Source organism: Pseudochaenichthys georgianus, unplaced genomic scaffold (genome assembly GCF_902827115.2).
Source record: "Pseudochaenichthys georgianus unplaced genomic scaffold, fPseGeo1.2 scaffold_996_arrow_ctg1, whole genome shotgun sequence".
In the NCBI taxonomy this organism is placed as follows: Eukaryota; Metazoa; Chordata; class Actinopteri; order Perciformes; family Channichthyidae; genus Pseudochaenichthys; species Pseudochaenichthys georgianus.
This window is the reverse complement of record NW_027263516.1, coordinates 6,024-30,772: the sequence shown is the minus strand read 5'-3', so window position 1 is coordinate 30,772 and position 24,749 is coordinate 6,024. Positions and strand designations below refer to the sequence as shown.

Below are 24,749 nucleotides of genomic sequence, written 5' to 3'. Positions count from 1 at the left end.
ACGTAAATATCGTACGATAAGTCGATAATGCGAATCGATGTGAAACGGCCTAATTCACAAAAGTAAGTAATTTCCTTTCTTAGATACGGATCAGGTTTGATGACACTTTCAGGTGTGGCTATTATTACTCTTCAGGAAATACTGACGTTATTTTGTGCTACATCAAAACTAATCCCACCTCCTCCTCTTCCTCCTCTTCCTCCTCTCTCCTCAGACTCTGATCCCGTCACAGACATGAAACCTGCAGCTGAGGAAGAGGAGGAGGAAGAGGAGTGAGTCTCATTCTATATTTAAATCACCTGCTGCTTTTATCAGTGTTAAAGTCTCTCTGTTGTCCTGCAGGTCGTCTGCAGAGGAGAGCGACCTCGAGGGGATGGCGGTGATCGGAGAGGATGGAGAGAGTCTGGAGGAGGAGGAGGATGAGGAGGAGGAGGAAGAACACCGTCCCGCTGAGAGAACAGACTCACCTGGAGAAGGTAGAAACAAAAATGGCGCTGAGAGAAAACACAATATCATCCTAATTTTTTTTAAAAAAGGAAAAAGATTCTGGCTCTGTTGTGATTGGTCAACCACTTAGAGATGTCCCGCCCCTTTAACCTATCAAATGCAATGTGTTGGAGCGCTAGCCAATAGGAGCGCGAGTGTCACATATAGTGTTCATTTCGTCAGCTATTATTTTATTTAGTTTTAGTCTTAGTCCTGTGTTAAATTTCCTTTTTAGTTTTAGTCATATTTAGTCACCTTCATCCTGTTTCTATTTAGTCAAGTTTTAGTCGACTAAAAGTCTGAGCATTTTAGTCTTATTTTAGTCTACTTTTTGTCAATGAATCAAATCAAGTTTTATTTATATAGCACATTTATAAAGGATGTCTGGTGGAGCCAAAGTGCTGTACATAAAATAAAAATAGCCTACAGTAGAGACACTTTACAGCAAATACAACAGCACAGACCCTCTTTCCTCAGACCCTCTGTCCTCAGACCCTCTGTCCTCAGACCCTCTGTCCTTAGACCCTCACATCGTACAAGGAAACACTTCCAGAGAAAAACCCACAGTTAAAGGGAACATGGGAGAAACCTCAGGAGAGCAACAGAGGAGGATCCTCTCCCAGGACAGACAGACGTGCAATAGATGCCGTGTGTAAATCCAAGAGATAATACATTTTACAGCAATGAAAACGGTTGAGTCTTTTTTAGTCATCAGATTATATAGAACATTTCAGCCAAAACCAATAATTTGTCATTTTAGTATATAAATAAATAAGATTATATAATAATTCCTTACATTTATTATAGCGCTTTTTCCAGTGCTCAAAGCGCTTGAGCACTTGTCCTTATTTGATGAGACACAGGTTGAATGATTAAGCAGCTTTGCAGAGTATCAGGTTTGTGGTGTTTGTACCAGCTTGTTTGGCCGCATTGCTTCCCTTCTGATGAAACAATGCATTTGCTTTTTTTCTCCGCCTCATTGGAGCGAAAATGGGCCCAAATATCGCATCGTTTCTTTCTCCCAAGCAGTGGTGGCTTTAGACTTTTTCGTTGTCCGTCGTTTTGACGGACAGGATCGTAACATTTCCGTCATAATCCATTATTACCCGTCGAGTCTGTACACAACTCGTCACTCACTCGCGCTGACGGGGGGATGGAGTATTCGGTTAACGCGAGTGCGACCACTGCTCCCAAGCCCTGCTGTTGCCATTTTATTTTCTGTTAAATAAGGTTAGTTAGACCCGAGTCTTCCTGACAGTTCAGTGTGCCGCTGCCCGGTGTAATTCAAATGTACCGCCGCGCGCAGCACAGGCACACAGCTGCTGCCCAGCCGCAGCACGGACACACAGCTGCTGCCCAGCCGCAGCACGGACACACAGCTGCTACCCAGCCGCAGCACGGACACACAGCTGCTGCCCAGCCGCAGCAGGACACACAGCTGCTGCCCAGCCGCAGCACGGACACACAGCTGCTACCCAGCCGCAGCACGGACACACACACAGCTGCTACCCAGCCGCAGCACTGACACACAGCTGCTGCCCAGCCGCAGCACGGACACACAGCTGCTGCCCAGCCGCAGCACGGACACACAGCTGCTGCCCAGCCGCAGCACGGACACACAGCTGCTGCCCAGCCGCAGCACGGACACACAGCTGCTGCCCAGCCGCAGCACGGACACACACACAGCTGCTGCCCAGCCGCAACACAGACACTGCCCAGCCGCAGCACGGAAATGGAACTGCTGGGAGAAAAACTGACTATCAGAAATGTAACGTTATCTTTGATAATATTTCGTCTCCTCATTCTTCGTCAACGGAAATAAAGAGAGATTTTGACATAGTTTTTATTTAGTAAACTACATTTTCGTCAACGATATTGCATGATGATTTCCTTGCAGTTATTGTTTACTGCCGTCGGTGCCGTCTCGTTTTCGTCATGGAAAAAAGGTCGTTGACGAACATATTTCGTCATAGTTTTAGTCAACGAAATTAACACTAGTCACATAGTGATGTTTTCACAGAACTTTAGCCTCTGCAGACCGTTTACATGCACTAACAGCTACAGAACTACAGGAGAGGAGCAGGGACTCTTTCAAATGTGTTCTCTTCTCTGTTTCAGGTCAAAAGGAGGAGGTGAAGGATGGAGAGGAGGTGCCTATAAAGGAAGAGGAAGAGGAGGAGATATCTATAAGGCAGCAGGAGGTAAAGACACAAAAACACTTATTTATATAATATTACATTCTTTAAAAGGACACTACATTTTAGGCGGTAAAAGACGTAATAATCCAATAAAAAGTTGTAATGTTTTGGACAAAAAAAAAGATTCAAATATTTCACAAAATAAAGTAGAAAACATTTGAAAACTGAAAAAAAGTTGTAATATTTCAAATTAAAAGCTCAAAAAATTCCAGAAAAGTAAAAAATCTTGAGAACTTTTTCAGGAAAAGCTCTTGTAATTGTTGTGGAATAATTTGCCTGCATGTCCTCCTTCGCCCTCTGACGCAGCTGTGACCGGGCAGCTCTCGGTCAGAGATAGTTATTGTTGAGGGACACCTGGAACACATCATTCTCGGGGTGTAGAGAGCTCCAGCTCTCCTCGTGTCTCTCTGAGTCCTGACTCCATCAGAGCTCCAGCTCTCCTCGTGTCTCTGAGTCCTGACTCCATCAGAGCTCCAGCTCTCCTCGTGTCTCTGAGTCCTGACTCCATCAGAGCTCCAGCTCTCCTCGTGTCTCTCTGAGTCCTGACTCCATCAGAGCTCCAGCTCTCCTCGTGTCTCTCTGAGTCCTGACTCCATCAGAGCTCCAGCTCTCCTCGTGTCTCTGAGTCCTGACTCCATCAGAGCTCCAGCTCTCCTCGTGTCTCTGAGTCCTGACTCCATCAGAGCTCCAGCTCTCCTCGTGTCTCTGAGTCCTGACTCCATCAGAGCTCCAGCTCTCCTCGTCTCTCTGAGTCCTGACTCCATCAGAGCTCCAGCTCTCCTCGTGTCTCTGAGTCCTGACTCCATCAGAGCTCCAGCTCTCCTCGTCTCTCTGAGTCCTGACTCCATCAGAGCTCCAGCTCTCCTCGTGTCTCTGAGTCCTGACTCCATCAGAGCTCCAGCTCTCCTCGTGTCTCTGAGTCCTGACTCCATCAGAGCTCCAGCTCTCCTCGACTCTCTGAGTCCTGACTCCATCAGAGCTCCAGCTCTCCTCGTGTCTCTGAGTCCTGACTCCATCAGAGCTCCAGCTCTCCTCGTCTCTCTGAGTCCTGACTCCATCAGAGCTCCAGCTCTCCTCGTGTCTCTCTGAGTCCTGACTCCATCAGAGCTCCAGCTCTCCTCGTCTCTCTGAGTCCTGACTCCATCAGAGCTCCAGCTCTCCTCGTGTCTCTTTGAGTCCTGACTCCATCAGAGCTCCAGCTCTCCTCGTGTCTCTGAGTCCTGACTCCATCAGAGCTCCAGCTCTCCTCGTCTCTCTGAGTCCTGACTCCATCAGAGCTCCAGCTCTCCTCGTGTCTCTGAGTCCTGACTCCATCAGAGCTCCAGCTCTCCTCGTGTCTCTGAGTCCTGACTCCATCAGAGCTCCAGCTCTCCTCGTGTCTCTGAGTCCTGACTCCATCAGAGCTCCAGCTCTCCTCGTGCCTCTCTGAGTCCTGACTCCATCAGAGCTCCAGCTCTCCTCGTGTCTCTTTGAGTCCTGACTCCATCAGAGCTCCAGCTCTCCTCGTCTCTCTGAGTCCTGACTCCATCAGAGCTCCAGCTCTCCTCGTGTCTCTGAGTCCTGACTCCATCAGAGCTCCAGCTCTCCTCGTCTCTCTGAGTCCTGACTCCATCAGAGCTCCAGCTCTCCTCGTGTCTCTCTGAGTCCTGACTCCATCAGAGCTCCAGCTCTCCTCGTGTCTCTGAGTCCTGACTCCATCAGAGCTCCAGCTCTCCTCGTGTCTCTGAGTCCTGACTCCATCAGAGCTCCAGCTCTCCTCGTGTCTCTGAGTCCTGACTCCATCAGAGCTCCAGCTCTCCTCGTGTCTCTGAGTCCTGACTCCATCAGAGCTCCAGCTCTCCTCGTGTCTCTCTGAGTCCTGACTCCATCAGAGCTCCAGCTCTCCTCGTGTCTCTCTGAGTCCTGACTCCATCAGAGCTCCAGCTCTCCTCGTCTCTCTCTGAGTCCTGACTCCATCAGAGCTCCAGCTCTCCTCGTGTCTCTGAGTCCTGACTCCATCAGAGCTCCAGCTCTCCTCGTGTCTCTCTGAGTCCTGACTCCATCAGAGCTCCAGCTCTCCTCGTGTCTCTGAGTCCTGACTCCATCAGAGCTCCAGCTCTCCTCGTGTCTCTGAGTCCTGACTCCATCAGAGCTCCAGCTCTCCTCGTGTGTCTCTGAGTCCTGACTCCATCAGAGCTCCAGCTCTCCTCGTGTCTCTGAGTCCTGACTCCATCAGAGCTCCAGCTCTCCTCGTGTCTCTGAGTCCTGACTCCATCAGAGCTCCAGCTCTCCTCGTGTCTCTGAGTCCTGACTCCATCAGAGCTCCAGCTCTCCTCGTGTCTCTCTGAGTCCTGACTCCATCAGAGCTCCAGCTCTCCTTGTCTCTTTGAGTCCTGACTCCATCAGAGCTCCAGCTCTCCTCGTGTCTCTGAGTCCTGACTCCATCAGAGCTCCAGCTCTCCTCGTGTCTTTGAGTCCTGACTCCATCAGAGCTCCAGCTCTCCTCGTGTCTCTGAGTCCTGACTCCATCAGAGCTCCAGCTCTCCTCGTGTCTCTGAGTCCTGACTCCATCAGAGCTCCAGCTCTCCTCGTGTGTCTCTGAGTCCTGACTCCATCAGAGCTCCAGCTCTCCTCGTGTCTCTGAGTCCTGACTCCATCAGAGCTCCAGCTCTCCTCGTGTCTCTGAGTCCTGACTCCATCAGAGCTCCAGCTCTCCTCGTGTCTCTTTGAGTCCTGACTCCATCAGAGCTCCAGCTCTCCTCGTGTCTCTCCGAGTCCTGACTCCATCAGAGCTCCAGCTCTCCTCGTGTCTCTGAGTCCTGACTCCATCAGAGCTCCAGCTCTCCTCGTGTCTCTGAGTCCTGACTCCATCAGAGCTCCAGCTCTCCTCGTGTCTCTGAGTCCTGACTCCATCAGAGCTCCAGCTCTCCTCGTGTCTCTGAGTCCTGACTCCATCAGAGCTCCAGCTCTCCTCGTGTCTCTGAGTCCTGACTCCATCAGAGCTCCAGCTCTCTGAGTCCTGACTCCATCAGAGCTCCAGCTCTCCTCGTGTCTCTGAGTCCTGACTCCATCAAAGCTCCAGCTCTCCTCGTGTCTCTGAGTCCTGACTCCATCAGAGCTCCAGCTCTCCTCGTCTCTCTGAGTCCTGACTCCATCAGAGCTCCAGCTCTCCTCGTGTCTCTGAGTCCTGACTCCATCAGAGCTCCAGCTCTCCTCGTGTCTCTGAGTCCTGACTCCATCAGAGCTCCAGCTCTCTGAGTCCTGACTCCATCAGAGCTCCAGCTCTCTGAGTCCTGACTCCCATTGCTTCACAAGTTTTCCCCACACTAATATTTCAGAAATATCTTATCGATATCAAAACAAGAATATTTAAAGATAACTTTCTTTAAATATCTGCATTGTAAAACTCCTACCTGTTGAACACACTACAGGTAACTATGGTAACATCTATACCTAACAGATATCACCATGAACCCCCCCCACACTTTATTACTGACACTAACACAATTATCTTTTATATTACAAGTTTGTAAGTGTATATATTTACCGTCCCAGAAACATGAACTTTGGGTAAAAGCATCTTTAAGGTTGAGAGAAAACTACAAGGTAATAATTATTAGAACATTTCAAAAAAAGAAAGTAGAAATATGTTGAGAAGTCAAAGTGAACTGTATGTAAAGAATTGAAGGCAAACGGCATAAAACACATTAGAAACGTTAAAAAGCAAAGGTAATAAAAGATGAATAAACGTCACGGTGCGAGATGTGAAGAGTTCGACTAAAAGCAGAAAGGAAGTCTTCTTGCTGGATTTAAAAGTAGTCAGAGTTGCAGCGGACCTGCAGGTCTCACGAGGGGAAACCATTGAAGTATGTCTGTGTTTCCTCTCAGGAGGAGTTTGAGTTCCCTCTGGACCTGGAGGACTGCATCACCCTGGACGAGCTGAGAGAAGAGTCTGAAGGTAAGCGAGAGCTGACGCTGCAAACATTTCTCTCTGCTCTGACTTTTTATTGGCGCTTTCCCACTACAGGTTTCAGCGCGACTCGGCTCGGCTCACTTTATGTTGCGTTTCCACTACAGCTTTAGTAACGAGGGTAGTAGCTATAGTAACGACGCAGTGTAGGCGGGCGATCGGCTGTTCGTTAGAAGTGGGCTTTACATAGGGACACAACGCTTTCAGTCCATCCGCATGGACTCCAACAACACCGTTGCCGAGTCTTTCACTTTCGCGTTGCGCCGGCGAGCTTCCTCTGTATTTTCTCATCCGCAACGAGATGGGGGAACGTCTGTCCCTCGTCCAACGACATGCTTTTTTTTGCTGACGGTAGCTTGTCTGTTTTAAAAAGAATTGTGACTATTCTCTCTGACCAATCAGCGGTCGGCAGTGTTTTACGTCAGTAGTTTAGCATATTTCCAGCTCGCTTGGAACCTCGGCTGAGGTGGTTCTAAAAAGGTACCAGTGAGCCGGGACTATCCCTAGTGGAAAACCAAAAGAGAGTGAGCCGAGCCGCGCTGAAACCCTGTAGCGCGTTGAGTAAAACTGAACATCGGGGAGTACTTCTCTAAACCACTGACAGATTATCCTTGATTCCAAACGACAGGATTCACATTGAGATCATTAATTTGCAGAAATGTAAACTGGTCCCAATAACAGACCTCAAAGAACGAGCTGAAAGCAGTTCTTCATCTTTCAGATCTATAAAAGAACCCAGATTTAAACATGACTTGTTTCTAACAGAATCAGAGGAGAGGAAGGAGTCCTCCAAAGAGACTCCAGGGGAAGACTCTGCGTCCAAAACCACTGAAGACAAAGAGTCCACATCTGAACAAGAAGACGACAAAACCTCGTCGTCTTCTAAAAAGACTCCAGAAGAGGACTTGGTGTCCAAACAGATTTCAGAGAAAGACTCTCTGCGTCCAAAACGACCGAAGAGACGGACTTGATGACTGAAAAGTCACCAGAAGAAGACTCAAACGTCTAGAAAGACAGAAGACAAAGACCTGACGACTGGATTGACCGAAGACATAAACCCTGGGTCTACTAAGAACGAAGACCTAGACTCAACGCCTAGAAGACAGAAGAGAAATACTCAACGTCTAGAAAGACCGAAGACAAAGACTCAACGTCTAGAAAGACCGAAGACAAGACTCAACGTCTAGAAAGACCGAAGACAAAGACTCAATGTCTAGAAAGACCGGGAGACAAAGACTCAACGTCTAGAAAGACCGAAGACAAAGACTCAACGTCTAGAAAGACCGAAAGACAAAGACTCGATGTCTAGAAAGACCGGAGACAAAGACTCAACGTCTAGAAGACCGGAGACAAAGACCTGACGACGGGATTGACCGAAGACATAAAGCCTGGTCTACAAAGAACGAAGACCTTGACTCCATGCCTAGAAAGACAGAAGACAAAGACCTGAAGACTAGAAAAATAGAAGACAAAGACCTGAAGACTAGAAAGACAGAAGACAAGGACTCAGCTTCTAGACAAACTGAAGACAAATACTCTACCCCTAGACGTCTTCAGAGAAGGACTCGATGTCCAAAAAGGCTTGAAGACAAAAGACTTGACGTCTAGGAAAGACTAAAGACCTAGACCTCTGGTCTACAAAGACTGAGGACAAAGACTCAGCTTCTAGAAATACTTCAAAGAAACTGAAGACACAGACTTGATCTCCAGATACACTAAAGACAAAAAACTCTACATCTAGAAAGAGTCCAAAGTCTAAGAAGAGTCCAGAACAGGATCTGTCCTCCAGGTCCAGGACAGAGAGGATCTCCAGGAGGACGGCAGAGAAAGGGTCCTCTAAAACCAGTCCAAGAAACAGAACCCTGAAGAGAAGGGGGACGGGAGAGAGGGACTGGTGGACTGGGATTAAAGTCAAGAAGGAGGATGAGGAGCTGGAGAAGGTCAGGGAGGACGGATCGGCTGAAAAGAGTCCAGAGGGCGAAGACAGGAAGTCCTCCAGGGTTCAGGATCTGGAGGAGGACAGGAAGTCCTCCAGGGTTCAGGATCTGGAAGAGGACAGGAAGTCCTCCAGAGTTCAGGATCTGGAAGAGGACAGGAAGTCCTCCAGAGTTCAGGATCTGGAAGAGGACAGGAAGTCCTCCAGAGTTCAGGATCTGGAAGAGGACAGGAAGTCCTCTCCAGAGTTCAGGAGCTGGAGGAGGAAGACAGGAAGTCCTCCAGAGTTCAGGATCTGGAAGAGGACAGGAAGTCCTCCAGAGTTCAGGAGCTGGAGGAGGAAGACAGGAAGTCCTCCAGAGTTCAGGATCTGGAAGAGGACAGGAAGTCCTCCAGAGTTCAGGAGCTGGAGGAGGAAGACAGGAAGCCCTCCAGAGTTCAGGACTCTTCTGAACCAGGACCGGAGGATTCAGAGAGTCTGGATCCGCCTGGAGGACCAGAAGCTGAACAGGTACGACCCGAGACATTAGATAAATAAGAATGGATTAAAACAGTCAGATTCACTCAATGTGAAAATAAAGATTAAAATACAAGTAACTATTGAAACGAGACCAGTGTGCACGTACTCAAGTAATTGAGTACACGTCAGAGGTACTTGAGTATTTGCACTTAATGCTGCTGTGTACTTCTACTGCACTTCATCTCACAGCTTTAACCAGCGGAGCGACTCTACCTGAACCAGAGACGAGTCCCTGCTGCTCTCCTGTAGTTAGTGCATGTCAACGGTCTGCAGAGGCTAAAGCTCTGGGGAAACATCCCTATGTGACACTCGCGCTCCTATTGGCTAGCGCTCCAACACATTGCATTGGATAGGTGAAGCAGTGTCTCCCCTCGGGTGGAGTCTTAGCACGGTGCTGAGGTACGGAGCCCCGTAGCAGCTTGTATTCGGTCCCTGAGCACGACTCCTCCTCCCGCTTGCGGATTGTGACCAATGCTTGATGTTTAGCTCGGATGACGGCGCGTATCGAACAACACGACTCTGTAGCTCGTTGTCTACCTGCTATGATTGTAAAGTCATGTTGTTTGTATTTTACAACGTTATGTTCGTGAGTTATTGATCTGATCTGTCAATAACTCGGCTCAAGAGGACGTGCATGTCCCTCGCTCTGAGTGTTCTCACTGAGGTGTCTCACTGTGAAACCCTTTATATACCGTCTGTGTGAAACCGTGCCTATCGCCGAGCACTGATGTTATACCTTTATATTTAAGGCCAAGCTCAAAGTCAAATCGATGACCGCTCCATTGTTGTGGTTTCTGTGTTGCCGTAGCAGCCGAACTGACCAGGAAGTACTAAATGAAAAGTATTGCAAGATCTCGCAAAAATATATATATATATATATTTTTTTTCAAATTATTATTATGTTTCTTCTCCATGTCCCCTAGGGGCTCCGTACTAAGGCGCGTGGGCCCGGAATTCTTTAGTACGTGCGAAGTGCTCCCCGCCGATTTGTTTCTATGACGTCTGCCAGCGCAAAAAGGCTCGTCTCGAGGCCACCTTGAGCACCAGGGCCGCTTCTAGACTATTTGCTGCTGCTCTAGGCTAAAATTTTATATATAAAGTAGAGCCGGGACCTCGATTAAAAAAATTAATCTAATTAATTAGAGGCGTTGTATTAATTAATCGAATTAATCGCATTTTTAAATCAAATATACACTTTGACCTGAGAACAGTGAGAAGCAGTTTCCACATTGGAACTTACTTCAAAAGTGGTCTACAGTCGAGTGCAGTCCAGTGAGCCAGGTGAGCTGGTTATCTTCTCAGACGTGGACTGACTATCCTGGCCCCTGAAACCAGTCCGTCTGGTTGAGTGTGGGTTCGGTCAGGGGGTGTGTTCCTTGCACTCTGAGTCGGGCTACACGTCCACGCTAGCTGCTACTGCTAACTGCTACAGGCTACTGCTACATGCTAGCTGCTACATGCTAACTGCTACATGCTAGCGGCTACATGCTAGCTGCTACATGCTTTGCATTTAGGTGATACTTTAGCTTGATGTGCTGCGGTGATATGCAAATCTTTTTTGCATAATTTGCACAGAGCCGCGCTCTTATCGACGCCTCCATGCGTCCGTTTTTTAAAACAAAATGTCCCATCCACGGGGCCGACCAAAGCGGTCTAGCTGATCATTGCCTTTGTACTTGTTGTTAAGGAGGATTTTGAATGCAGGACCTGTAAAGAAGTATTTTGACGATAATGTCTTACTCGTACTGAAGTGTAATCTGAGTACTTCTTTCATCGATCGAGGTTATTTCTTTAGATCAGAGTTGGATATTAAAGTCTGGAAGTTAATCGTGGAACTCAAACCTTCTTCGAGACTTCGGTAAAAAATAATGTTAGAAATAAATAAATGGTGAACATTTGTGTTTTTTCCTGGTGTGACGGAAACTCCAGTTCGTGAGATGAGTTCAACGATAGATCGCAAACATTTATCAGCTTGAAATAAACCTGACTTTTATATCTCAGAATATGAAGTGTTCTCTCCACCTCTTTAATCTCTAGTGTAGGAAAGACAAAAAGGTCTCGCTTTGTTCTGTGGAAAGCACCGGACAGACATAAAGACATTTTAAACTGACTTCACTATAAAGTCATTTCAGCCAGGTGAGTCGAGCTCTTAGTTCAATCAATAGTATTTATACTAGGGTTGCCAGAAACTGAACCATGATCAAAATCGATTATTCGGCAGCCCTGGCGAATAATAATCGATTATTCGACACCCCCCCCCCAAGTTTACAGTAAAACAAACTGGTGGTGTGACCAATGACCATTTACAATTATTAATACTATTACTATTATTAGCATATATATAATAATAAAAAAAGAATATATAGATAAAATCGATTTTTAAAAATAATATTCGATTATGGAGACTGTAGCGAATATTCGAATAATCGAATAATCGCTGGCATCCCTAATTTATACATCCCAAGATCACAAATATCACTATCAGGGGCTGGACGGGTACCTGTCCTCGTGAGCACAAGGAAGCGACTTGTGAGCATGAAGGGTTTTCTAGGACATGTTGTTATTCTGAACGTGTTGTATTCTGACGCTCTGTGACGTGTCTGTAGGAAGCTTCCGAGGAGCTGCAGAGCGAACCAGCAGGGGGCGCTGAAGCAGCAGAACCCATCGGGACCTGTTGGTGAGGAATACTGTGTATATATACTCTGATCTTGTTTATAAAGATATATCAACAACAACATGACGCCGTAAACAAGACCTCTCCTGACGTAAACAACAACATGACGGCGTATACAAGCTGTCTCCTGACGTAAACAACGACGTGACGTAAACAACAACATGACGCCGTATACAAGCTGTCTCCTGACGTAACAACAACAATGATGCCCGTATACAAGCCTGTCTCCTGACGTAAACAACAACATGATGCCCGTATACAAGCTGTCTCCTGACGTAACAACGACGTGACGTAAACAACAACATACAAGCTGTCCTCATGACGTAAACAACAACATGACGCCCGTATACAAGCTGTCTCATGACGTAAACAACAACATGACGCCGTATACAAGCTGTCTCCTGACGTAAACAACAGCATGACGCCCGTATACAAGCTGTCTCCTGACGTAAACAAACAACATGACGCCGTATACAAGCTGTCTCATGACGTAAACAACAGCATGACGCCCGTATACAAGCTGTCTCATGACGTAAACAACAACATGATGCCCGTATACAAGCTGTCTCTCCTGACGGTAAACAACAGCATGACGCCCGTATACAAGCTGTCTCCTGACGTAAACAAAACATGACGCCGTATACAAGCTGTCTCCTGACGTAAACAACGATCGTGACGTAAACAACAACATGACGCCGTATACAACGACGTGACGTAAACAACATGACGCCGTACAAGCTGCTCCTGACGTAAACAACAACATGACGCCGTATACAAGCTGTCTCCTGACGTAAACAACAACATGATGCCCCGTATACAAGCTTTGATGACGTAAACAACAACATGATGCCCGTATACAAGCTGTCTCATGACGTAAAACAACCAACATGATGCCCGTATACAAGCTGTCTCCTGACGTAAACAACGACGTGACGTAAAACAACAACATGACGCCGTATACAAGCTGTCTCCTGACGTAAACAACGACGTGACGTAAACAACAACATGACGCCGTATACAAGCTGTCTACTGACGTAAACAACAACATGATGCCCGTATACAAGCTGTCTCCTGACGTAAACAACAACATGATGCCCGTATACAAGCTGTCTCCCTGACGTAAACAACAACATGATGCCCGTATACAAGCTGTCTCCTGACGCAAACAACAACGTGACGCCCGTATACAAGCTGTCTCCTGACGTAAACAACAACATGATGCCCGTGTACAAGCTGTCTCCTGACGTAAACAACAACGTGACGTAAACAACAACATGACACCAGTATACAAGCTGTCTCATGACGTAAACAACAACATGACGCCCGTATACAAGCCGTCTCCTGACGTAAACAACAACATGACGCCCGTATACAAGCTGTCTCCTGACGTAAACAACAACATGATGCCCGTATACAAGCTGTCCTCCTGACGTAAACAACGACGTTGACGTAAACAACAAACTTGACGGCGTATACAAGCTGTCTCCTGACGTAAACACCGAGTGACGTAAAGAACAACATGACGCCGTATACAAGCTGTCTCCTGACGTAACACGACGTGACGCCCGTATACAAGCTGTCTCCTGACGTAAACCACGACGTGACGTAAACAACAACATGATGCCCGTATACAAGCTGTCTCTGACGTAAACAACAAATGATGCCCGTGTACAAGCCTGTCTCCTGACGTAAACAACAACATGATGCCCGTATACAAGCTGTCTCCTGACGTAAACAACAACATGATGCCCGTGTACAAGCTGTCTCCTGACGTAAACAACAACGTGACGTAAACAACAAACATGACGCCCGTTATACAAGCTGTCTCCTGACGTAAACCACAACAATGACGCCCGTATACAAGCTGTCTCCTGACGTAAACAACAGCATGACGGCCCGTATACAAGCTGTCTCCTGACGTAAACAACAACATGATGCCCGTATACAAGATGTCTCCAGACGTAAACAACAACATGACGTAAACAACAACATGACGACCCGTTAACAAGCGTCTCCTGACGTAAACAACAATCATGATGCCCGTATACAAGCTGTCTCCTGACGTAAACAACAAACATGATGCCCGTGTTACAAGCTGTCTCCTGACGTAAACAACAACGTGACGTAAACAACAAATGACGCCCGTATCAAGCTGTCTCCTGACGTAAACAACAACATGACGCCCGTATACAAGCTGTCTCCTGACGTAAACAACAGCATGACGCCCGTATACAAGCTGTCTCCTGACGTAAACACAAACATGATGCCCGTATACAAGCTGTCTCCCTGACGTAAACAACAACGTGACGTAAACAAACAACATGACGCCCGTATACAAGCTGTCTCCTGACGTAAACAACAACATGATGGCCCGTGTACAAGCTGTCTCCTTACGTAAACAACAACGTGACGTAAACAACAACATGACACCAGTATACAAGCTGTCTCATGACGTAAAAAACAACATGACGCCCGTATACAAGCTGTCTCATGACGTAAACAAACAGCATGACGCCCGTATACAAGCTGTCTCCTGACGTAAACAACAACATGATGCCGTATACAAGCTGTCTCCTGACGTAAACAACGACGTGACGTAAACAACAGCATGACGGCGTATACAAGCTGTCTCCTGACGTAAACAACGACGTGACGTAAAGAACAACATGACGCCGTATACAAGCTGTCTCCTGACGTAAACAACGACGTGACGTAAACAAAAACATGACGCCGTATACAAGCTGTCTCCTGACGTAAAACAACGACATGACGCCGTATACAAGCTGTCTCCTGACGTAAAACAACAACATGACGACCGTGTACAAGCTGTCTCCTGACGTAAACAACAACATGATGCCCGTATACAAGCTGTCTCATGACGTAAACAACAACATGATGCCCGTATACAAGCTGTCTCCTGACGTAAAACAATGACGTGACGTAAACAACAACATGAACGCCGTATACAAGCTGTCTACTGACGTAAACAACGACGTGATGTAAACAACAACATGATGCCGTATAACAAGCTGTCTCCTGACGTAAACAACAACATGATGCCCGTATACAAGCTGTCTCCTGACGTAAACAACAACATGATGCCCGTATACAAGCTGTCTCCTGACGTAAACAACAACATGATGCCCGTATACAAGCTGTCTCCTGACGTAAACAACAACATGACGCCCGTATACAAGCTGTCTCCTGACGTAAACAACAACATGATGCCCGTATACAAGCTGTCTCCTGACGTAAACAACGACGTGACGTAACAACAACATGACGGCGTATACAAGCTGTCTCCTGACGTAAACAACGACGTGACGCCGTATACAAGCTGTCTCCTGACGTAAACAACATGATGCCCGTATACAAGCTGTCTCCTGACGTAAACAAACGACGTGACGTAAACAACAACATGATGCCCGTATACAAGCTGTCTCCTGACGTAAACAACAACGTGACGTAAACCAGCATGACGCCCGTATACAAGCTGTCTCCTGACGTAACACAACATAATGCCCGTATACAACTGTCTCCTGACGTAAACACAACATGACGCCGTATACAAGCTGTCTCCTGACGTAAACAACGACGTGACGCCGTATACAAGCTGTCTCCTGACGTAAACAACAACATGATGCCCGTATACAAGCTGTCTCCTGACGTAAACAACGACGTGACGTAAACAACAACATGACACCGTATACAAGCTGTCTCCTGACGTAAACAACGACGTGACGCCGTATACAAGCTGTCTCCTGACGTAAACAACGACGTGACGTAAACAACAACATGACGCCGTATACAAGCTGTCTCCTGACGTAAACAACAACATGACGCCCGTATACAAGCTGTCTCCTGACGTAAACAACGACGTGACGTAAACAACAACATGATGCCGTATACAGCTGTCTCCTGACGTAAACAACAACGTGATGCCCGTATACAAGCTGTCTCCTGACGTAAACAACAACATGATGCCCGTATACAAGCTGTCTCCTGACGTAAACACAACATGATGCCCGTATACAAGCTGCTCCTGACGTAAACAACATGATGCCCGTATACAAGCTGTCTCCTGACGTAAACAACACATGACGCCTATACAAGCTGTCTCCTGACGTAAACAACAACATGATGCCCGTATACAAGCTGTCTCTCTGACGTAAACAACGACGTGACGTAAACAACACATGACGCCGTATACAAGCTGTCTCCTGACGTAAACAACGACGTGACGCGTATACAAGCTGTCTCCTGACGTAAACAACAACATGATGCCCGTATACAAGCTGTCTCCTGACGTAACAACGACGTGACGTAAACAACACACATGACAACCGTATACAAGCTGTCTCCTGACGTAACGCCGTATACAAGCTGTCTCCTGACGTAAACAACGACGTGACGTAAACAACAACATGACGCCGTATACAAGCTGTCTCCTGACGTAAACAACGACGTGACGCCGTATACAAGCTGTCTCCTGACGTAAACAACGATGTGACGTAAACAACAACATGACGCCGTATACAAGCTGTCTACTGACGTAAACAACGACGTGATGTAAACAACAACATGACGCCGTATACAAGCTGTCTCCTGACGTAAACAACAACATGACGCCCGTATACAAGCTGTCTCCTGACGTAAACAACAACATGATGCCGTATACAAGCTGTCTCCTGACGTAAACAACAACATGATGCCCGTATACAAGCTGTCTCCTGACGTAAACAACAACAATGATGCCCGTATACAAGCTGTCTCCTGACGTAAACAACAACATGATGCCCGTATACAAGCTGTCTCCTGACGTAAACAACGACGTGACGTAAACAACAACATGACGCCGTATACAAGCTGTCTCCTGACGTAAACAACGACGTGACGCCGTATACAAGCTGTCTCCTGACGTAAACAACAACATGATGCCCGTATACAAGCTGTCTCCTGACGTAAACAACACATGATGCCCGTATACAAGCTGTCTCCTGACGTAAACAACAACGTGACGTAAACAACAGCATGACGCCCGTATACAAGCTGTCTCCTGACGTAAACAACAACATGATGCCCGTATACAAGCTGTCTCCTGACGTAAACAACGACGTGACGTAAACAACAACATGACGCCGTATACAAGCTGTCTCCTGACGTAAACAACGACGTGACGCCGTATACAAGCTGTCTCCTGACGTAAACACAACATGATGCCCGTATACAAGCTGTCTCCTGACGTAAACAACGACGTGACGTAAACAACAACATGATGCCCGTATACAAGCTGTCTCCTGACGTAAACAACAACGTGACGTAAACAACAACATGACGCCCGTATACAAGCTGTCTCCTGACGTAAACAACACATGATGCCCGTATACAAGCTGTCTCCTGACGTAAACAACGACGTGACGTAAACAACAACATGACGCCGTATACAAGCTGTCTCCTGACGTAAACAACGACGTGACGCCGTATACAAGCTGTCTCCTGACGTAAACAACGACGTGACGTAAACAACAACATGACGCCGTATACAAGCTGTCTCCTGACGTAAACAACGACGTGACGCCGTATACAAGCTGTCTCCTGACGTAAACAACGACGTGACGTAAACAAAACATGACGCCGTATACAAGCTGTCTACTGACGTAAACAACGACGTGACGCCGTATACAAGCTGTCTCCTGACGTAAACAACGACGTACGTAAACAACAACATGACGCCGTATACAAGCTGTCTCCTGACGTAAACAACAACATGATGCCCGTATACAAGCTGTCTCCTGACGTAAACAACAACATGACGCCGTATACAAGCTGTCTCCTGACGTAAACACAACATGATGCCCGTATACAAGCTGTCTCCGTGACGTAAACAACAACAACGCCGTATACAAGCTGTCTCCTGACGTAAACAACAACATGACGCCGTATACAAGCTGTCTCCTGACGTAAACAACAACATGACGCCGTATACAAGCTGTCTCCTGACGTAAACAACGACGTGACGTAAACAACAACATGACGCCGTATACAAGCTGTCTCCTGACGTAAACAACGACGTGACGTAAACAACAACATGACGCCGTATACACAAGCTGTCTCCTGACGTAAACAACGACGTGACGCCGTATACAAGCTGTCTCCTGACGTAAACAACAACATGATGCCCGTATACAAGCTGTCTCCTGACGTAAACAACGACGTGACGTAAACAACAACATGACACCGTATACAAGCTGTCTCCTGACGTAACAACGACGTGACGCCGTATACAAGCTGTCTCCTGACGTAAACAACGACGTGACGTAAACAACAACATGACGCCGTATACAAGCTGTCTCCTGACGTAAACAACGACGTGACGTGACGCCGTATACAAGCTGTCTCCTGACGTAAACAACGATGTGACGTAAACAACAACATGACGCCGTATACAACTGTCTACTGACGTAAACAACGACGTGATGTAACAACAACATGACGCCGTATACAAGCTGTCTCCTGACGTAAACAACAACATGACGCCCGTATACAAGCTGTCTCCTGACGTAAACAACAACATGATGCCGTATACAAGCTGTCTCCTGACGTAAACAACAACATGATGCCCGTATACAAGCTGTCTCCTGACGTAAACAACAACATGATGCCCGTATACAAGCTGTCTCCTGACGTAAACAACAACATGATGCCCGTATACAAGCTGTCTCCTGACGTAAACAACAACATGACGCCGTATACAAGCTGTCTCCTGACGTAAACACAACATGATGCCCGTATACAAGCTGTCTCCTGACGTAAACAACGACGTGACGTAAACAACAACATGACGGCGTATACAAGCTGTCTCCTGACGTAAACAACGACGTGACGCCGTATACAAGCTGTCTCCTGACGTAAACAACATGATGCCCGTATACAAGCTGTCTCCTGACGTAAACAACGACGTGACGTAAACAACAACATGATGCCCGTATACAAGCTGTCTCCTGACGTAAACAACAACGTGACGTAAACAACAGCATGACGCCCGTATACAAGCTGTCTCCTGACGTAAACAACAACATAATGCCCGTATACAAGCTGTCTCCTGACGTAACAACACAAATGACGCCGTATACAAGCTGTCTCCTGACGTAAACAACGACGTGACGCCGTATACAAGCTGTCTCCTGACGTAAACAACAACATGATGCCCGTATACAAGCTGTCTCCTGACGTAAACAACGACGTGACGTAAACACAACATGACACCGTATACAAGCTGTCTCCTGACGTAAACAACGACGTGACGCCGTATACAAGCTGTCTCCTGACGTAAACAACGACGTGACGTAAACAACAACATGACGCCGTATACAAGCTGTCTCCTGACGTAAACAACAACATGACGCCGTATACAAGCTGTCTCCTGACGTAAACAACGACGTGACGTAAACAACAACATGATGCCGTATACAAGCTGTCTCCTGACGTAAACAACAACGTGATGCCCGTATACAAGCTGTCTCCTGACGTAAACAACAACATGATGCCCGTATACAAGCTGTCTCCTGACGTAAACAAACATGATGCCCGTATACAAGCTGTCTCCTGACGTAAACAACATTGGCCCGCATACAAGCTGTCTCCTGACGTAAACAACAACATGACGCCCGTATACAAGCTGTCTCCTGACGTAAACAACAACATGATGCCCGTATACAAGCTGTCTCCTGACGTAAACAACGACGTGACGTAAACAACAACATGACGCCGTATACAAGCTGTCTCCTGACGTAAACAACGACGTGACGCCGTATACAAGCTGTCTCCTGACGCAAACAACAACATGATGCCCGTATACAAGCTGTCTCCTGACGTAAACAACGACGTGACGTAAACAACAACATGACACCGTATACAAGCTGTCTCCTGACGTAACGCCGTATACAAGCTGTCTCCTGACGTAAACAACGACGTGACGTAAACAACAACATGACGCCGTATACAAGCTGTCTCCTGACGTAAACAACGACGTGACGCCGTATACAAGCTGTCTCCTGACGTAAACAACGATGTGACGTAAACAACAACATGACGCCGTATACAAGCTGTCTACTGACGTAAAAACGACGTGATGTAAACAACAACATGACGCCGTATACAAGCTGTCTCCTGACGTAAACAACATGACGCCCGTATACAAGCTGTCTCCTGACGTAAACAACAACATGATGCCGTATACAAGGTCTGTCTCCTGACGTAAACAACAACATGATGCCCGTATACAAGCTGTCTCCTGACGTAAACAACAACATGATGCCCGTATACAAGCTGTCTCCTGACGTAAACAACACATGATGCCCGTATACAAGCTGTCTCTCCTGACGTAAACAACAACGTGACGTAAACAACAGCATGACGCCCGTATACAAGCTGTCTCCTGACGTAAACAACAACATGATGCCCGTATACAAGCTGTCTCCTGACGTAAACAACGACGTGACGTAAACAACAACATGACGCCGTATACAAGCTGTCTCCTGACGTAAACAACGACGTGACGCCGTATACAAGCTGTCTCCTGACGTAAACAACAACATGATGCCCGTATACAAGCTGTCTCCTGACGTAAACAACAACGACGTGACGTAAACAACAACATGATGCCCGTATACAAGCTGTCTCCTGACGTAAACAACAACGTGACGTAAACAACAACATGACGCCGTATACAAGCTGTCTCCTGACGTAAACAACAACATGATGCCCGTATACAAGCTGTCTCCTGACGTAAACAACGACGTGACGTAAACAACAACATGACGCCGTATACAAGCTGTCTCCTGACGTAAACAACGACGTGACGCCGTATACAAGCTGTCTCCTGACGTAAACAACGACGTGACGTAAACAACAACATGACGCCGTATACAAGCTGTCTCCTGACGTAAACAACGACGTGACGCCGTATACAGCTGTCTCCTGACGTAAACAACGACGTGACGTAAACAACAACATGACGCCGTATACAAGCTGTCTACTGACGTAAACAACGACGTGACGCCGTATACAAGCTGTCTCCTGACGTAAACAACGACGTGACGTAAACAACAACATGACGCCGTATACAAGCTGTCTCCTGACGTAAACAACAACATGATGCCCGTATACAAGCTGTCTCCTGACGTAAACAACATGACGCCGTATACAAGCTGTCTCCTGACGTAAACAACAACATAATGCCCGTATACAAGCTGTCTCCTGACGTAAACAACAACATGACGCCGTATACAAGCTGTCTCCTGACGTAAACAACAACATGACGCCGTATACAAGCTGTCTCCTGACGTAAACAACAACATGACGCCGTATACAAGCTGTCTCCTGACGTAAACAACGACGTGACGTAAACAACAACATGACGCCGTATACAAGCTGTCTCCTGACGTAAACAACGACGTGACGTAAACAACAACATGACGCCGTATACAAGCTGTCTCCTGACGTAAACAACGACGTGACGCCGTATACAAGCTGTCTCCTGACGTAAACAACAACATGATGCCCGTATACAAGCTGTCTCCTGACGTAACAACGACGTGACGTAAACAACAACATGACACCGTATACAAGCTGTCTCCTGACGTAAACAACGACGTGACGCCGTATACAAGCTGTCTCCTGACGTAAACAACGACGTGACGTAAACAACAACATGACGCCGTATACAAGCTGTCTCCTGACGTAAACAACGACGTGACGCCGTATACAAGCTGTCTCCTGACGTAAACAACGATGTGACGTAAACAACAACATGACGCCGTATACAAGCTGTCTACTGACGTAAACAACGACGTGATGTAAACAACAACATGACGCCGTATACAAGCTGTCTCCTGACGTAAAAACAACATGACGCCCGTATACAAGCTGTCTCCTGACGTAAACAACGATGTGACGTAAACAACAACATGACGCCGTATACAAGCTGTCTACTGACGTAAACAACGACGTGATGTAAACAACAACATGACGCCGTATACAAGCTGTCTCCTGACGTAAACAACAACATGACGCCCGTATACAAGCTGTCTCCTGACGTAAACAACAACATGATGCCGTATACAAGCTGTCTCCTGACGTAAACAACAACATGATGCCCGTATACAAGCTGTCTCCTGACGTAAACAACAACATGATGCCCGTATACAAGCTGTCTCCTGACGTACACAACATGATGCCCGTATACAAGCCGTCTCCTGACGTAAACAACAACGTTGATGCTCAGGGTTCTGGAGGAGCACGACATGCTGTATTTCACTGAACTGTCACTTCTGTTTCCGACGTATTTTATAGTTCGTACGACAAACGAGGACTTCTTCTCATTAGTCTCAACACACGACACCATCACTTTGTGTATCTAAGATAAACCAGAGCTTCTTAAACTTACATTACAAATAAATGTATTTTGTGACTCTTCTATATTTATATTTTTACCACAAAATAAACTATGACTTTTTACAACTATTTCAGAACGACTTTGAAGCTATTCTACGACCTACGTGGTTTCAGGGCTCTGTATTACGACCGGTTAGACTTCGCCCGTGTTTTACCACACTGGGACTTCGTGCTATAATACAACCTGTTCTTATCTCATTACTACGTGCGTGTGTTTCAGGAGTGGAGTTCGTCCGGCCGGTCGTGGGATATCTCTGTAACTTGTGTCAGCTGATCTACGCTGATGAAGACGAGGCTAAAGTGACGCACTGCAGCAGCCTGGAGCACTACAGGAAGTACCAGGTCACACATACTTAACTTTCTGTCGGGTAAAGGTTTGCTTTAAGAGACGGAACAATAACATGTTGATCGTGTTTTACTCGAGGAAGGAATTCATGATCTCATCTGGGTCGATCCTGTAAAATCGTTCAATGCTCTTTCCCTTCTTTAACTCAGAAGTTATTTGACCATTCAAACTCGTGGTAATAAATAGAAGTATTCAGATCTTGTACTTGAGTAAAAGTAGAAGTAGTGTTGAGCTCTGACCTGTAGTGGAGGAGAATACAAAGCAGCATAAAATGGAAATACTCAAGTAAAGTAAAAGTACCCAAAATTGTACTTAAGTCATGGGCGTCGCAGCCATTATATGAGGCAGAGCAGGGACCGTGGAGAGGTCGGTGCTGAGGTGAGAGGAGAAAGGGAGAGGAGAGCTCAGAGTCAGTGGGGATGTGGACCCTCATCCAGAGTGTTGAGGAGGTCAGTGGGGTATCGAACAGGAAGCATCAAATATGTTTCCTTTCTTTACGACTGGATGAAATTACAAAATGCACCCATCGTTTTCCTGATGCTAGTGTAGCCACAGAAGCATCAAACCCCAGAATGCACCACATCTATTTTCTTTTCGTGGGAGGGACCCCCAAAACCCCCCCATTAAAGATGTCGCCCCCCCTTTCAGGATGCTTCCTTCGCCCATGACTTGAGTAACTGTACTTTGTCACTTCCCACCTCGGGTACAAAGTAGGAATGAAGTTTCCTTAAACTCAGATGTTGATCCTCTCCGAGTGAAACCTGGAGACGATCTGAGGCGCAGCGGAGAGAAATGAAACTGAGCTCAGTCGAACTGCAGCGAGTCGCGAGTCCAGAGCAGAGCACCTTTATAATCCTCTCCTCCTTGTTGCCTCACAAAGGAAGGCAAAGAATCAAGTACAGTAAATAAATAGATAATTATCTTTAAAAACAAATAAGAAATTAGGAAATCTGAAAATAGAACCAGCTGTTGATGGCTACATCAAGAACTAATCACTGCAGCTTCTCGTTATATGTATTAATATTTATTGTTGATATAAAGGATGTTTCCCTGTGGTAAATAAAACCTCCCAATGCTCTCACCTCCGTTATATTCCTTTACGCCAGGTGCCGTACAGGCCTTCAGAGTTAAGCTCCTCCCCTTTCCCTGAGCGGCGACTAACAGGCATATTTGTCTTTGTTTTCCAGGAGCAGACGGGCAGAGATCCGTGGAGCCCAGCCTGAAACCCGCTGAGAGAAAGTGTTCTGTTTTTATTCATGTGAATTTCTTTGAAGTAAAACATGAGAAAATAACGCGTTTGTTCAACTGGTTTGTTTAATAAAAAAAACACAATGACGTTCGTGTACAGAAAGTGAAGTCTAACAACACGCTGGAACTACTTTCTCTCTCATTCAGCGGATGGATACACTGTCTGGATGTAAGCGTTACTTCCACCACAAACCATGCTAACAGTTTACACTCATTATGCTAAGCTAACCCAAAATGTTGAACATCGATATCTTTACTTAAACATGTGAGCGTGAGACGGATCTATGAACAAGCTGACATTTAAAAAAGGCTATTTTTCTACGACGTGGTCTTCTTCCCTTTCTTCTTCTCCGCACGGCTCTGCTCTTTCTCCAGGTGCTTCTGAAAGAGAGGATAAAAACACTGCAGATCAAGTCTATATGTGGCCCAAGAGGTCTTGATGAAGGACCCGAGGCAGCCTTCAGGCACATCCGTTGATGTTATATAGAAATAAAATCACTAATACCTGCAGCTTGTCGTAGTGTGTATATATATTTATAAAATGGACAAGTCAAGCAATCTGATTGGTTCTTAGCCGTGATATAATGAGCGAAAAACGCTATCAACGGACTATTATTGATCTGCCTGTCGGGCGTTCTGTTATCCATAAAGGCGCCTCGCTGCACATCGTCCCGTTCATCAAAGGACGCCGTGCACAGGTTTCAGCAGGAGGCAACGGAGGGAGTGTTTTCTTTCGTATCGCCGCACGTGGTAACCGTCTGATGAAAGCAGCTGCAGGCCGTGGAGCGGAAGAGGATCAGGGATCATGTGACATGAATGCTTTTTTTGGGAGGATTTTAAAAAAAATTAAAAATTTAGGAGAAAAAGTCAGAATTCTGACTTTTGTTGGTGGTGTGTTCACAAACTACAACAAACTTGCATATTGACTACATTACATA

At 46.5% G+C, this 24,749-nt stretch overlaps 1 protein-coding gene across 1 annotated transcript in view; it reads left to right on the top strand.

The window, feature by feature from the left end:
* The window catches only part of matr3l1.1 (matrin 3-like 1.1), a 37,467-nt gene extending 13,612 nt beyond the window's left edge, over window positions 1-23,855 (top strand). The window contains 9 exon segments of the mRNA XM_071202815.1: window positions 215-272; window positions 343-476; window positions 2,605-2,687; window positions 6,552-6,621; window positions 7,399-7,596; window positions 8,344-9,079; window positions 11,695-11,765; window positions 22,438-22,559; window positions 23,751-23,855. Coding sequence (XP_071058916.1) covers window positions 215-272; window positions 343-476; window positions 2,605-2,687; window positions 6,552-6,621; window positions 7,399-7,596; window positions 8,344-9,079; window positions 11,695-11,765; window positions 22,438-22,559; window positions 23,751-23,786 — 1,508 coding nt within the window. The 3' untranslated portion in view covers window positions 23,787-23,855.
* Window positions 23,856-24,749: the final 894 nt, after the last annotated feature.